Source organism: Scheffersomyces xylosifermentans, assembly GCF_036884685.1.
Source record: "Scheffersomyces xylosifermentans strain CBS 12540 chromosome Unknown RJT20scaffold_6, whole genome shotgun sequence".
In the NCBI taxonomy this organism is placed as follows: Eukaryota; Fungi; Ascomycota; class Pichiomycetes; order Serinales; family Debaryomycetaceae; genus Scheffersomyces; species Scheffersomyces xylosifermentans.
In genome coordinates this window covers 193,296-207,948 of record NW_027042944.1, presented here as the reverse complement: position 1 = coordinate 207,948, position 14,653 = coordinate 193,296, and the positions used below count along the sequence as shown (strand labels likewise).

At 40.5% G+C, this 14,653-nt stretch overlaps 6 protein-coding genes across 6 annotated transcripts; 3 read left to right on the top strand and 3 right to left on the bottom strand. All coding sequences in view use genetic code 12, as the record gives it.

Annotated features, from left to right (window-relative positions):
* The first annotated feature begins 40 nt into the window (after positions 1–40).
* RJT20DRAFT_150990 (SCF ubiquitin ligase complex subunit) lies at positions 41–2,179 on the top strand. The gene has a single exon (XM_064919040.1). The coding sequence runs from the start codon at positions 518–520 to the stop codon at positions 1,847–1,849; it is 1,332 nt and encodes a 443-aa protein (XP_064772914.1). The 5' UTR covers positions 41–517; the 3' UTR covers positions 1,850–2,179.
* A 1,507-nt stretch (positions 2,180–3,686) lies between these two features.
* On the top strand, positions 3,687–6,655 carry NIP1 (translation initiation factor eIF3 subunit c). The gene has a single exon (XM_064920507.1). It carries the CDS (start codon positions 3,759–3,761, stop codon positions 6,270–6,272), a length of 2,514 nt encoding a protein of 837 aa, XP_064772913.1. The 5' UTR covers positions 3,687–3,758; the 3' UTR covers positions 6,273–6,655.
* A 629-nt stretch (positions 6,656–7,284) lies between these two features.
* On the top strand, positions 7,285–8,746 carry RJT20DRAFT_129436 (uncharacterized protein). The gene has a single exon (XM_064917499.1). The coding sequence runs from the start codon at positions 7,405–7,407 to the stop codon at positions 8,539–8,541; it is 1,137 nt and encodes a 378-aa protein (XP_064772912.1). The 5' UTR covers positions 7,285–7,404; the 3' UTR covers positions 8,542–8,746.
* A 77-nt stretch (positions 8,747–8,823) lies between these two features.
* On the bottom strand, positions 8,824–9,639 carry RJT20DRAFT_146011 (NADP(+)-dependent dehydrogenase; the record flags this gene model as incomplete). The annotated part of the gene is made up of 1 exon (XM_064918837.1): positions 8,824–9,639. One exon carries the CDS (start codon positions 9,637–9,639, stop codon positions 8,824–8,826), a length of 816 nt encoding a protein of 271 aa, XP_064772911.1.
* Positions 9,640–10,632: 993 nt separating this feature from the next.
* On the bottom strand, positions 10,633–11,448 carry RJT20DRAFT_135994 (oxidoreductase; the record flags this gene model as incomplete). The annotated part of the gene is made up of 1 exon (XM_064918448.1): positions 10,633–11,448. The coding sequence occupies one exon, from the start codon at positions 11,446–11,448 to the stop codon at positions 10,633–10,635; it is 816 nt and encodes a 271-aa protein (XP_064772910.1).
* A 1,262-nt stretch (positions 11,449–12,710) lies between these two features.
* RPL20B (60S ribosomal protein eL20) lies at positions 12,711–13,815 on the bottom strand. The gene has a single exon (XM_064920506.1). It carries the CDS (start codon positions 13,684–13,686, stop codon positions 13,168–13,170), a length of 519 nt encoding a protein of 172 aa, XP_064772909.1. The 5' UTR covers positions 13,687–13,815; the 3' UTR covers positions 12,711–13,167.
* Positions 13,816–14,653: the final 838 nt, after the last annotated feature.

Here is a 14,653-nt window from a genome sequence, read left to right as displayed (position 1 = left end):
ATTCGTTTATGTTATATTTTCTTCTTTAGTTTCCTTTTATTGTTTATTGGGTTTGTAGCGGTTGTAATTGTTTGTCGTTGTGATTAATTGCAATAGAAGAAAGTCATAGTTTGAAGATTGGGAAAGAAATTACGGAATATAGGAACATAAGAATACCCTTACAAGTGACGTCATATTACTCTTCACCGTGAGTTATTGAATAGTGTGGAGATACAATAAAAGCATTAGAAAACGAATCAAAAGGCATACAAATAAGAATCTAGTTGCATAGATAGAGTGAGCATTTATCATTACTTGTAATCATCTTGAATAGAAAGAACATTACAAATTGACAGATTTCACCTTTTGTTGTTCTCGTTTATCAGCATCATAGAAATCAAGAGGCATTGGAAGACAATTAGTTATTCGCTATCCCCTGTGACATCACGTTATAGATAAGGATTCATAGAGACGATTTTATTATTGAAATCATCAATAATTCATTCCAAATAACCTTTAATATTTGCATTCACCCAATATGAGCGGAGGAACCTCGATTCTTGGATCTCATATCTCCTCCTCAACAGACCATGCTTCTACTTCCACGGATAATGATCTGACTATTTCAGAGAATGACCACGAAGCTATCGCCTTCTTCGAAAAGGCAATTGAAAAGGAATCACACGGACTGATGTCCGATGCAGTGGAATACTATAGAAAAGCGTTCAGACTCAATGACCGTGTCGATGTATTGTACCGTCAAATGAAAGTTCCTCATGCTGCAAATAAGTTGAAACAAGAAGGAGGGAAGAATACTCTAAAGAAACTCGACGAAGACGTGATCCGGAAGATCAACGTCGATGATTTGTTGGAGTCGTTTCGCAATGAAGAAGCCCACGCCCCGGATCCTAATAATCCGGAGCATCATGATGACCTCCTAACTATCAAGTTTGCCAATTTAGGTGTAGACAACGAAGAAAAGTTTGCTGATGTGAAGCCGGTTTCTCCGTTGACTCATTTACCAAATGATATCTGGATCCATATCCTTGAAGTACTACTAATTTCATCGCCAGAGTCTTGGTTCAAATTCTCAATCACATGTAAGAAGCATGCTTACCTAGGCTTTGGGTCTTCTGACATATGGAGACAATTGGCATACTTGGTATATGCCAATCAAGTTTATGAGGAAAACAAATTGTTTTTGGATAATATGCCGTTGGGACAAAACATAGACTACGATGCATTGCCCATACCCAGAGACCAGCTTAAGATACTCCCACAATTCAAGGATTCATGGAAGTACATGTTGAACCATAGACCATTTGTGAAATTTCTAGGCTGTTATATCAGTGTAGTAAACTACTATAGTGAGGGTGGAAAAGCCGAGTTTTCCAATAGCATGGCTAATCCAGTGAGAACGATAACATACTACAGATACATTAGATTCTATCCCGATGGAACTTGTGTTAAGGTATTGTCTTCATTGGAACCTAATAGGGTGATACCACACCTTCTGAAAGAGAACTCACTGGGGAATATATCAGGAGCTGTAGCTGATCCTTCATCTCAAGCGCCAGTGAAGGAGGATCACCGGATGTATCGTGGTACATGGACAGTATCAAGTAACGGCGAGGTTTCCATAGAGATAAAGAACGGATCTGTTCCTTACTACAACTTCCATTACAACTTCCAGATCAAGTCTCTTGGGGGAGTTTTCAAACACAATAAGTTAGCATGGCTGAGGTCATATGCCATTAGAAAGAAGACGTCTGAGGACGATGATAGAGAGGGAGAAGAGACTGAGTTTTCGCTACGCAACGAGAAGCCATTTAAGTTCCTGAGGGTGAGGAGCTATAAATTGGATAATTAGATGGGGTGGGGATGCAGTCGTACAAGAGTCGATAGGAGAGGTTTATTGCATTTATAGAGAATTGTAAAGATACAATTTAGCTAAACTTTTTAATCTCAATATGAGTCATGTTTTCTTCCAGAATTATGCTTATAAGGAAATAGTTTTGAAGCTAGTAATTGTGTAGGAAGTCAAATGAGAGTATATCCACTATCTATCCTATTCAATTGGTATATCACTTCCCATTCTAACGATGTCGCTTTTTCTGCTCTCCGTATACGAATGGAGAGATAGACAGTAGTAGAAAACATAAAATAAAGAAAGTAGAAGTAAATATATAAGTACACTCTGAAGACCAACCATATAAGACAATTTAATATTCCTAACTAAGATACAAACATGCCTTCTACCGTTCAAGTCTTTCACTCACCTCATTGTGCCGCTTCTTCTGCCATTTAAAGTCTTCTCTTATTTCGCAGCCATTGTTGCAGCACATTGTACTTTCATAACCACACACATTCATTCACTACTTCGTATGAGACACTGGATCAACTTTTTGCAACCACATGAAATTTCATTTTATCTTCACTATTTAACAATATATGGTCATTTGTTGAGTAGCTATTGCTTCGTTACTCAGTCTCAGGTGGGTCTCACTGGAATTTGGTTATTATTGACCATTGAGCATTCCCTTTCTCCCAGAAAGTTTTCATTATGTCAATGTTCATGTCTTACTTCGTAGAGCAGTCCCTCAGTTAGCTACACTGTTCTATTTCCACTTTTCATTCAGTGTAACTTTCACTTCTATTTCTTATCAACAGAAACAGATATTGGTATCACTTCGTCACTCAGTTTCATCTTCATTAATATCACTCTTCGTTCAGTCGCTATCGCTCCTTTACTCAGTCACTTTACTTAGTCGCTTTTAATTTTGCAGCCACTTTTTCTACTTCCACTAATCACCCTTGGTTCATGGCATACTATTCATGGTTTTTATATATCCCTTTCAATGGTATTCGTCTCGTATATCAGTTCAGCTCTTCCATTTAGTCCCTCCATCACTAATTATATATAAATTTGCAAGTTTTTGTCAGTATCTATCATGTTACTCTTTCTCAGTCACTATATTATATCTTTTTTAAGGTATACAGTAGACAATTGATTATTCTTAAACCCCAATAAGTTCAACACCCTTCAAGCAATTAGCATGTAGTACAACATGTTGTAGGTTTGAATTATTTCTTGTGATTAGTAAGAACCAATTCAAGCTGGAAGTTTGAATTAAAATTGAAAGCACTTTATTTATTCCTGACTAACAGAACTTTACTGAATCATTCAGTCAGTCAGTCAGTCAGTCAGTCAGTCTCAGTCTCTTTTCATTAACCATAGTCAGTTTCACTCACTCACTCACTCACTCACTCACTCACTCACTAACTACATTACTTACTCACTTACTCACTAACTACATTACTTACTCACTTACTCACTCACTTACTCACTCACTTACTCACTAACTCACTCACTCACTCAGAATACTCTCTTTCTCGCTCACTCACTCACTCAGAAGCCTCACTAACCACACTCCCTCGGTCGCTATCGCTCCTTCGCTCGCTTTTCACTCACTCACTAACCACACTACTCCCTCAGTCGCTACCGCTCCTTCGATCGCTCCTTCACTCAGAATACACTCTCACTCACTCACTCCCTCACTCAGTCGCTATCGCTCCTTCGTTCGGTCGTTCGGTCGTTCGCTCGCTCGTAATCTCCAGCACACCTGCGTAACTCCCCGTCCGCACACGAACAAATTTTTTTTACCGCCATCGTTGGAAAATTTGATTCACAGTAGTTGGCGTCTATAATTCAACCATTACATCTCTCTACTGTCACTATCTTTGTTAGCCAACATAGCTAGAAATCGCCTCATACAACAATGTCCCGTTTCTTTGTTTCAGGCTACAACTCCGAGTCGTCCTCGGAAGAAGAGGACTTGTTGAGCTCGTCAGAAGAAGAGTTGGTATCGTCCTCGGAAGACGACCAAGATGTCTCTTCTGACGACCTGGAATTCGACAACGACGACGATTCAGACTCCGATTCCAGCGACTCAGACTCTGACGGCCGTCCTACAGGCCCTGCCTACTTCTTGAAGAAGTCGGTCAAGAAAAACGCCTTTATGAAAGGTTCGGATTCCGAATCTGAAAGTGAAGACGAAGGAAGAAAAGTCGTCAAGTCCGCTAAGGACAAGTTACTCGATGACATGAACCAAGCCATCGAGGCCATCAACGTCGCCAAGAGAAGTAATACCTGGACCGTAGTTTTGTCTGAATCCGATAAGTTGGCCCGTTATTTGGTCAGAGCTGGACAACAGAACGTCAATGTACCTAACTCCTACATCAAGTGCTTGGCTGGATTGGAAGACTACATCAATGCTACTCAAGAAAACGAGAAGTCAGAGAAGTCGTTGAATGCCGCCGAAGCAAAGGCCTTAAACACTACTAAGCAAAGAGTCAGAAAGCAAATCAAGGAATACCAGGCACAATATGATCTTTTCAGAGAACAACCAGACTTATTCGACAGAGAAGAGTCCGTAGACGTTACCCCTGCAAAGTCAGTACAACAGGTTGAAGAAACATTGAGCAACAACGGTAGAGTATTGAGCCCCGTTTTCGCTACTTTGAAGCAAATCGCTGAGACCCGTGGTAAGAAGAACATCGACAAATACGAACAAATTGAAACTCTTGAAACTTTATTGAGCAACAACCTCAACAAGGGCGCCTTTGACTTGGTTTCTATCTACCAGATGTTGTTGTCTATCCGTTTCGATGCTTCGGCCAACCAGACTTTCATGCCTGTAGAACTTTGGAAGAAGAACGAAGCCGACTTGAACTCCCTTCTTGAAGTTTTGGAAACTCACAAGTCTACTTACCAATTATCTGAGTTGGGTTCCACCACTGACGATATTGACATCGAGCCAACTCCAAACGCTGAAGGCGTGAAGGTAATCTTTGGTTCTATAACCTCTTTAATCGACCGTTTGGATGACGAGTTCACCAGATCTTTACAGAACACCGACCCTCACTCTACCGACTACGTCGAGAGATTGAAGGACGAGTCTAGCATCTACACATTAATTGTCAGAGCCCAATCATACATTGAAGACATAACCCCTGAACAGTCCAAGTACTCCGTGGAGCAATTGGCCAGAATTGTCGTCAGAAGATTGGAGCACATTTACTACAAGCCAGATCAATTGATTATCGCTAACGAGGCCGAAGCCTGGAAGAACATCAAGGGTGACTCTACCATCGTTTCCAAGAACTCTGCTCCAGCAGAAACTATTGATGGTTTAAGTGCCTTCTTGAAGAAGCACAGAAACAACGTTTATGGTAAGTACGCTTTGTTGTTCTCTGTGTACTACTATGCCGTCAACAACCACTACGCCAAAGCAAAAGAATTATTCACCAACACCCCAATCTACAACGGTATCAACCACGCCGAGTCCAGCTTACAGGTTCAATACAACAGAGCCATTGTTCAGTTGGGTTTGAGTGCCTTCAGAAACGGTGCCATTGAAGAATCACACAAGATCTTGAACGAGGTCGTCAACTCCCAAAGATCTAAGGAGTTACTTGGTCAAGGTTTCAACTCCAAGTACCCTAACCAAGCCACAACCCTCGAGAAGCAAAAGCTCTTGCCTTTCCACCAGCACATAAATTTGGAATTACTTGACTGTGTCTATATGACCTCGTCTTTGTTAATCGAAATCCCAATCTTGGCTGCCGCCTCTACCAATGCCAAGGAAAACAAGCGTAAGTCCTCCATAAAATCTTTCAAGAGTAAGTTGGAGTTCCATGACAGACAATTCTTCACCGGACCACCAGAGAGTATCAAGGACCATATTGTGCATGCCTCCCTCGCTTTACAAAAGGGTGATTGGGCTAAATCATACGAGTTGTTATCTTCTATCAAGATCTGGAAGTTAGTGCCTGATAATGACGAGTTGTTGGCTATGTTGAAGAACCAATTGCAAGTCGAAGGTTTGAGAACCTACATTTTCACCTACAAGGCCATCTTCTCCAAGTTATCTGTCGCTAAGTTGTCTAAGATTTTCTCCCTTGAAAACGACAAGGTTGCTTCCATTTTAGAGAAGATGCTTGAGTCTAACGAGATTGGTGGTGCTTTCGATGAAAGCAAGTCATTCATTTACTTCAGCAACACTGAGCCACAAAGATCCAGATTGCAAGAGTTGGCTATCGTCATGAATGAAAAGGTTGGTTTGTTGACCGAGAAGAACGAGAAGACCTCTTCTAACGGTTACGGTAAGAAGCAACCACAACAACAGCAGCAACAGCAGCAACAACAGAAGGAATTGCTCCAAGAAGAGAGCAGTAAGTTTAGATACGCTAATGTTAATGCCAACAACGACGAATTCCAGGCTACTGCCTAGATTTTCGTGGTACTGACTCAAATCCATATGAATAAAATTCCACTTAGGTAGCTGTGATTATACAGTTTTCTTAGCTGGTCTAACCTTGTCATGTCTTGTAAACTACGCTCCAGCTTAGCATGGAATATTTGCATTAAGGCACATGCGTTAGCGTGAGGAAGAGACCAATCAGTGCTAGTATATAGCGTCGTCTTTGGACTCTTGGCCACCAAGGGTTATCATTCCAATATTTCTTTGCCCATGTGCCATGTGACCTTAACAAAATATACACTGATTTTGTTCTTGTTTAGTCGCTTCCCCAGTGACTGCCGTATATACTTTATAGCTTTTTCTTAATGCACTAGTATACACCAGTAGTGACGAAGTTGAGCTGTAGATAGCCATGATTTATGATGTCTCATGGGAGAGAAAAGCACTGTTACTTCATAATGTACGAATTGTCATTACAGGGTACATTAATGCATATATTCATTAATGGCATAACTGTACAATATAGGTTCCATTTTCCATGACTGGATTATACTACAAAGCTGATTTGCTTTCTTCCACGTTCAAAGGCTAATTCTTTCTTGAATTTTTTCTCTCCTCAACTTAACTTTCCATATATCGCTACCGAATCTTCACGGCCCTTTGGATATATACTCTCATACTCATCTATATCTTCTTTCTTCTTTATTATCTCTTGCAACTCTAATTCATTCTAGTAAATATTGTTTTCCCCAGTTAAGATTATTCACCCGTTCACCCGTCACCGCCCCCTCTCTTTCATATCTTACCGCATTCACATATCATCTCTTCTATAATCCCTCCTAACCTATTATCACTCAAATCAAACCATATATCACTAACAACCCAAATAATGATTGCAAAATCATAAACTGTCTTCAAAATGCAGCATTTTAAAAATGCCCAAATTGCTTTTTTCTTATGATTAAGTATGGGAACTGAGCCGCACGTTCCGCGGCGTCAATTTTTTTTTTTTTTTTTTTTTTGCAGGCATCTTTTGGAATGGTTAGTCATGATGAATAGAGGAGAGAAGTTGTATCTATTACAGAGAGTTTGGTGCTATATTGAGTATAAAGTAGATAGAAAGGTATATAGCTAGGTCTAGTATTGTTGTATCAAAAAACAAATGACGGAAATTAAGCCAAAAAAGGTCAAATTAACTGCCCTCTGTGAGCTTTGTCACTCAAGAAAGGCAGTGATGAAGAGACCCAAGAACCTCCAGAAGTTGTGTAAAGAGTGTTTCTACAAGGTTTTCGAGACAGAAATCCACCACACGATTGTAGATGCCGAGCTCTTCAAATCTGGTGACAAAGTGGCCATTGGAGCGTCCGGAGGTAAGGATTCTACGGTGCTTGCTTCAGTATTGAAAACATTGAATGAAAGATATAACTATGGATTGGAGTTGGTGCTATTGTCCATTGATGAAGGTATCAAGGGCTACAGAGACGATTCTTTGGCTACGGTGAAGAGAAACCAGGTGCAATATGATATGCCCTTGGAAATCATCTCTTACAGAGACTTGTATAACTGGACCATGGATGAAATTGTATCGTGTGCTGGTATCAGATCATCATGTACCTATTGTGGTGTTTTAAGAAGACAAGCTTTGGATAGAGGAGCTGCCAAATTGGGTATAAACCACGTAGTAACAGGTCACAATGCAGATGACATGGCAGAAACCGTCTTAATGAACTTGTTAAGAGGAGATACGGCAAGATTAGAGAAGTCTTGTACTATCTTGACCCAATCAGCAGGATCTCCTATCAAGAGATCAAAACCTTTCAAATACACATATCAGAAGGAAATCGTGCTATATGCCCATTATAAGAAGCTTGACTACTTCTCCACGGAGTGTACTTATGCTCCAGAAGCTTTCAGAGGAACTGCAAGAGAATTGTTGAAGTCATTAGAAGCAATAAGGCCATCTTGTATCATGGATATCATTTACAGTGGAGAGCACTTGGTTTTGGCACCAAAGAAGAAGAAGACCACTACTCTGTATAAGAAGAATAGGAAGAATGTGGCGACTCCAGAGGAGAGCGAAGTCAACGCAGATGGTTCTGTTTCGTTAAAGAGAAAGACTGAGTTCAAGGACGGTAACAGATGTGAAAAGTGTGGATACTTATCCTCCAACAGAATATGTAAGGCTTGTATGCTTCTTGCCGGTTTGGAAGTGGATAGAGCTAAGATCTCCATAGATAATAATACTGCCGTCGATGGAGCTGCTAAGTTGACCAAGACATTAGAACAATTGAGCTTCTGAAAAGTATTGAGCTTCTAAAAAGTTTTGAACTTCTGAAATGGGTCCAAAGAAGTCTTCTTTCAGTATGGAATAGCTGGGGATAGTCTACAGAAGGACAATAATAGAAACCTGATATTGGACAAACATGTTATAAATTTAGGATAGAACTGTACTTTAGAATAAGGTCAGATACATACGAATCAAATGATCACTACAGAATCAAATGATCACCAAGAAAGACGATTACAGAACATTGATCTCATTGAAATGGCTCTTGGCCATTTAAAGCCGTGGAGAGAAGATCTACTCCTTCTTTGGAGCCTTGTAGACATGAGAAGCAGAAGCTTGGTGTTGTGGGAAGACCAAGGTCTCAGCAATGACAGTGTTTTGCTTTCTGGTGAGACCGAACACAATGACCTCAGCAATATCCTCAGGACCCAATGGCGTGGTTCCTTCGTAGACAGAGTCTGCTTGAGATTGGTCTCCCTTGAAACGAACCAAAGAAAACTCGGTTAAAACAGCACCTGGGTCCACTTCAAGAACTCTGATCTTGGTGTTGATCAATTCCTTTCTAAGAGAGTGGGAGAAGAATTTAACAGCAGCCTTCGAAGCACAGTAAATGGCTCCACCTGGGTATGGGTCTCTACCAGCAATAGAACCAATGTTGACGATATCTCCCGAGTTCTTGGCCTTGAAGATAGGAAGAACTGCCTGAGTCAAGTTGATAAGTCCCAAGACGTTGGTTTGGAACATTCCGTCGATGTCCTCGTCTTCAATTTCACCGACATTAGCCTTTCCCAAAGCCTTTCCTGCGTTGTTGATCAACACGTCGATGTCAGCAAAGTCCTTTGGTAACCCACTAATGAATGGTTTAATTCCTTCTTTCTTGGTCACATCGAAGATAGCAGAATGGATCTTAAGCGAAGGGAAATCCTTAAGCAACGAGTCCTGGACCTTCGATAAACGGTCTTGTCTTCTAGCGGTAAGAATCAAGCTGATGTTACCGTTTGCAGCCAGTGCAATTTCTCTGGCGGTAGCTTCTCCAATACCGGAGGAAGCACCTGTGATCAAGATGATCTTATTGGCGAGTCTTTCGGCGGCTTTCTTTCCGAATGACATGGTTAAAGCAATGAAAAATCGTGAAAAATCGTGAAAAATCGGTGACCTATGAAACCTGGCTTGAATGTGTATCTTCTGAGTGCAAAATTTCACTCTCTTACCATACAAATTACCGATTCAATGGCTAAAGAAGAAGAGGTATAAACTCGTAAAGATCCCCATATTTCATTTTTCACCGACCCGAGCTGGATTTGGAGATCCGAGGATTCGGATCTGGTGGGTTTGTCATAAACGGTGCGGATTAGGTGATTGGGGTCAAGGGTGAGTTATAGGGTTATTTTAGGGGGGTAAATTGGGGTTAAGTGGTATGGTTGTGATGATACTGGTGAGAAGAGTATATTTTACTGTTTTTTGGGAGTTTTTCTGTATTTCTTGGTAGAGATAGATGGGACTATAGAGTGGTTTAATGGGTAATCCCGCGAGCCCAACTCCGAGGGTGAAAAATTTAGTGTGGCTTGAGATTCGGATATACGATTATATGGTGGAGAGATCGGAGGGAAACAAGATGTTAAGAAGGTAATGGAGTGGGATGTGGTTAGGTGGTGATAGTCTGGGAGGTGAGAGGATGATGGGAGACCGATTATTCAGGCAAAAATTGGGGTTTTTTGGTATAAAAACTGGTATTGTTTCTAGTTTTCATGTGGTATAATGAACGATGGAGAGGTGATGGAAGGTTAATGGTAAGTTTATGGAGAATTATTGGGTGAAATGATTATCTACTATATTTGTAGATCTCATGGGAAGTGAATAGAAAATTATTGTTTATAACATATTACATTTTACATTTGGAAGTCTCTAGTATTTCTTGTCTATTCATAGTCATTGGAACAATACCATCACTGAAATTCAATATTAATGCTATTATTCCAGTGAAAAATCTATTTCTTTCCCTCTATTTCTTATAGCCCATGACCGAACTGATACGGAGTCGAATAGTAGTTTCCTCTCCCTTCTTTACTACTCTCTAGTCTCGATTTCTCAGGGTTCCAGTCCCTACTTCTTCTCTTCATTTCTGTACAAATGAGATGCACTGGCTTGGTTGGTGGAAAACACCAAAGTTTCGGCAATAACAGTGTTCTGCTTCCTGGTAATACCAAAGACAATGATCTCGGCAATGTCCTCGGCAACTAAAGGCTCGGTGTTGGCATAAACAGCCTTGGCTTTCTCGACATCGTTCTTGAAACGAGTGATACTGAAATCGGTTTCTACGTTACCAGGATCCACTTCAAGAACTCTGATCTTAGTGTTGATCAACTCCTTTCTCAAGACATGGGAGAACGACTTAACAGCAGCCTTGGTGGCACAATAGATACCTCCACCCGGGTATGGGTCTCTACCAGCAATTGAGCCCAAATTAACGATATCACCCGAGTTCTTGGCCTTAAGAATAGGAAGAACGGCTTGGGTCAAGTTGATAAGTCCCAAGACGTTGGTTTGGAACATTCCGTTGATGTCCTCTTGCAAGATTTCACCAATTGGATCTCTTCCCAAAGCCAAGCCGGCGTTGTTGATCAAAACATCGATATCAGCGAACTCTTTTGGTAAATCCTTAACGAACCCAGGGATGGTTTCGACCTTGGAAACATCCAAAGAAGCAGCAAGAACCTTGATATTGGGGAACGATTTCTTCAATTCCTCGGCCAATTGGTCTAATTTCTCCTTTCTTCTGGCGGTCAACACCAACTTGACGTTACCATTGGCAGCATCAGCGATTTCTTTGGCTGTGGCCAACCCGATACCGGCAGAAGCACCGGTGATGAGAATAGTCTTGTTGGCGAGTCTCTCTGCGCCCTTAGCTCCGTAAGACATGGGCGAAAATGTGAATTTGAAGGTAGTTGTTGGATGAATACTTTACTGGAGGAACTAGCCTATGTCTTATCGAATCAAGCAGTCGATAATTACTAGTAGATAAGGGAGAAAGAACCAACAACACAGCACCGATTTTGGTTATAATATGGCAATCCGTTTAGTGCAGGTGGCAGATTGGTGGAATTTGAAAAATCCCGAGAGTGGAGGCGCCGTGAGCAACTGGGATCAGGAGCGGAAAAGGTGTGGAGGAGGACGATTTTTGGCTGCAAGTGTTGCATTGTTGGTAGTTTGGTGTTGGTGGAGTGTGGCGTGGTTGTGAAGCGGTGTGAATGAAGAGGAGTTGAGAAGAAGAGGTATGAAGAAGAGGTATGAAGAGGTGATGTGAAGGGGTATGACAATAGAGAAAGAATTATGAAGACGTATGATAATAAAGAAGAGTAATAAAGAAGAGCTACGAATAAAGTTACGAAGGAGTTAAAAGACAGAAGCTTAAAGACAGAATTGTTAAAGAAACAAGACCTCTTAGAATTGCAAGGGAATGATGTGATACGGGCTAAGAAGACTGCGTTTATGAACTATAGAATATGGAATAACGAATGGCCAGTAATGATATGAAGTAATGATACTGATACGAAGTAGTGAAGCATATCTCCTAGAGAAGTGCCAATGGGATTGGAGTGTGATACTACCTATTGTACTTCATGAAGCCTGTCACAAGGGAGAAGTTAGTTTCAATGAACTTGTAGTAGGATATTACATTCTGTTCTTCTATGGAAATATGATTATAAGACTGGTAACTCTGTAGAAGTCGTGTCTGTAGAAGCGTCGTATCTCTCTAAGTCTTGTATGTCTATTTAAAATCTACAATGATAACAATGGTGAAATTTCCGATGATATGTTGATATCTACATTGATATCTATCTTGATGCTGATAATTACATTGACATTGATAACTTCATTGATAACTTCATTGACTACTTCATTGAACTATATTGATATCGTCATCTCCATTGATTATACATTGACAACTTCACCTTCATTGATATCTACAATGGCATCTTAGTCGATATGCACTGTGACATCGTCACTTTCATTGATATATACATTTGACACCTTCATAGAAAGTCTGATCTCTATTCAATTCACCGTATGAACTATCATGACCAACAAATGGGATCAACCATCACTTCCACCAAACTGTATCACTATTAATATGAAAATTAGTTCTCATTAGTACTTCTCTTCACTGTTAGTTCTTTTCGCTATTAGTTCTGTCACTACTTCTTTCACTACTTCCACTTACTTCCACTACCTCCACTACTACTTCTGTCACTACTACTTCCGCTACTAATTCCACTACTACTTCAACTATTATCACTACTATTACTTCTAATATGTTACTTCCACTATTGCTACTACTACTACTACTACTACTACTTCAAATATGTTACTTCTAGCATTCCTTCTACTAACACTTCTTCTTCTAGCATTCTTTCAACTTACATCTCTTCTACCATAACTTCTACAACTTCTCTACTACCACTACCACACCTTATACAAATTCACATATATTCTTAATATATATAAGAGTTTGAAAGTAAATTATATCCAATTCGGTCAAGAACTTCAATAACAACAACCGTTTAAAATTACAACCAGCAAATATAGATTTTTATAATTAAATGAACTACTTTAGATGACCATTAAACAATAAATCGCTTAGTAGAAAGTAGTTGGAGCATGAGCTTGGAATAACTTGGTGTTCTTTTGCACTCTGTGTGGCAATGGGAATTTCAAGTCCTTGGACAAGTATTGCTTGACGTATTGTCTCTTGACATCGTCGGTCTTCTCCAATTCGACAACCTTCAAGATGTGGATAGATCTAAATCTAGCTCTGTGTCTAGCAGCCAAGTCTTGGTACATGGTCTCAACGGCTCCGACTCTGGTAACGTCTCTGTATTCCTTGTACATGTTGTGGATACCAGATCTGGAGTCGTATCTGATCCAGATACCGAAGGTCTTGACCTTGGTTGGACGAGACTCCGAGATGACGTTGACGGAAACGATTTCACCAGAAGCCTTCTTGACCTTGTGTAACTTTTGCAAGAAGTACCAGTAACGAGACTTGGCAACAACAGTGTTTGGAGCAAAAATTCTCATACGGTACAACTTTGGTTCTGGAACAGAATCCGTTGGAAGACGACGACCGATAACTTGATATTCGTTTAATCTAGACATTTCTGGGGGAAGGGTTAGTAATTATTCACATGGTTATTAATGGTTAATGGTGCAAAGCAGTTGAAATATGAGGTATTGGCAAGGAAGTAGCGATCTCGATTACGACGACGGGACCGATGACGATTTTAAGGGTTACTGGGGTATTGATATTCCTTATCTCTGATGGTATACTTCTTGGTGGAATTTTTTTCATTACTTTTCACCAATGGGAACATGGCTCTACTAAGACAAACGTCTGATTCACTGAAGGACTGATGGATGCCCATCTTAAACATATTCTACGATTCTTTCTGTACTTTTTCCAAGTATTCCCTCATGCTACGATTGAAAACTCCTTCTATGACTGGTTTTCTTTCCATCCGACCTCGACTTCGACGTTTTCTCCTTCCAATCGTCCTCATCATCGTCGTCTTTTCATCATTTTTTTCACTTCCTTTGAACCTCTTCATCACCACTGGTAAAATTTTTCAAACGACTCGTTTCTCTCCGTTGAAACTGAGTTCAATCCCAACTTCTCATGTCTCTCCTGCTTTGCATCCTTCTCTTTCTCTCTATTATCACATACTTATTGACTGTTGATATCCAATTGTATACGCTATAAAATCCGTCTATGAATAATTTTCAAGTAGACAAATTTTTGCTTTTGGCTCTTTCTCGCACTACAAAGCAGTGGTAGTGAGCATCGAGGAATTTTTCAGTAGCGGGGCTCGGTGCAGGACGGGTGCGGTTTCAGTTGTGCTAACAAATAAAAGAAAATTTTGGTGGTGAGAGCGATGTCCGGGTAACTGGCGACAAACTGGGAAAAATTTATGTGACAAAGTGCTGAGGTGGTGTGTGTGGATGGTGAGGGTGTGTGAGTCACGTGTAGAGTGATGTCTGTTAGGGCTGGAGCCCTTGTTGGACCCTAATGTCCAGTTTGTTTTGTCTTTGTGTGTGTCTGTGTCTTTGGCTGCGAATTTTGAGATGA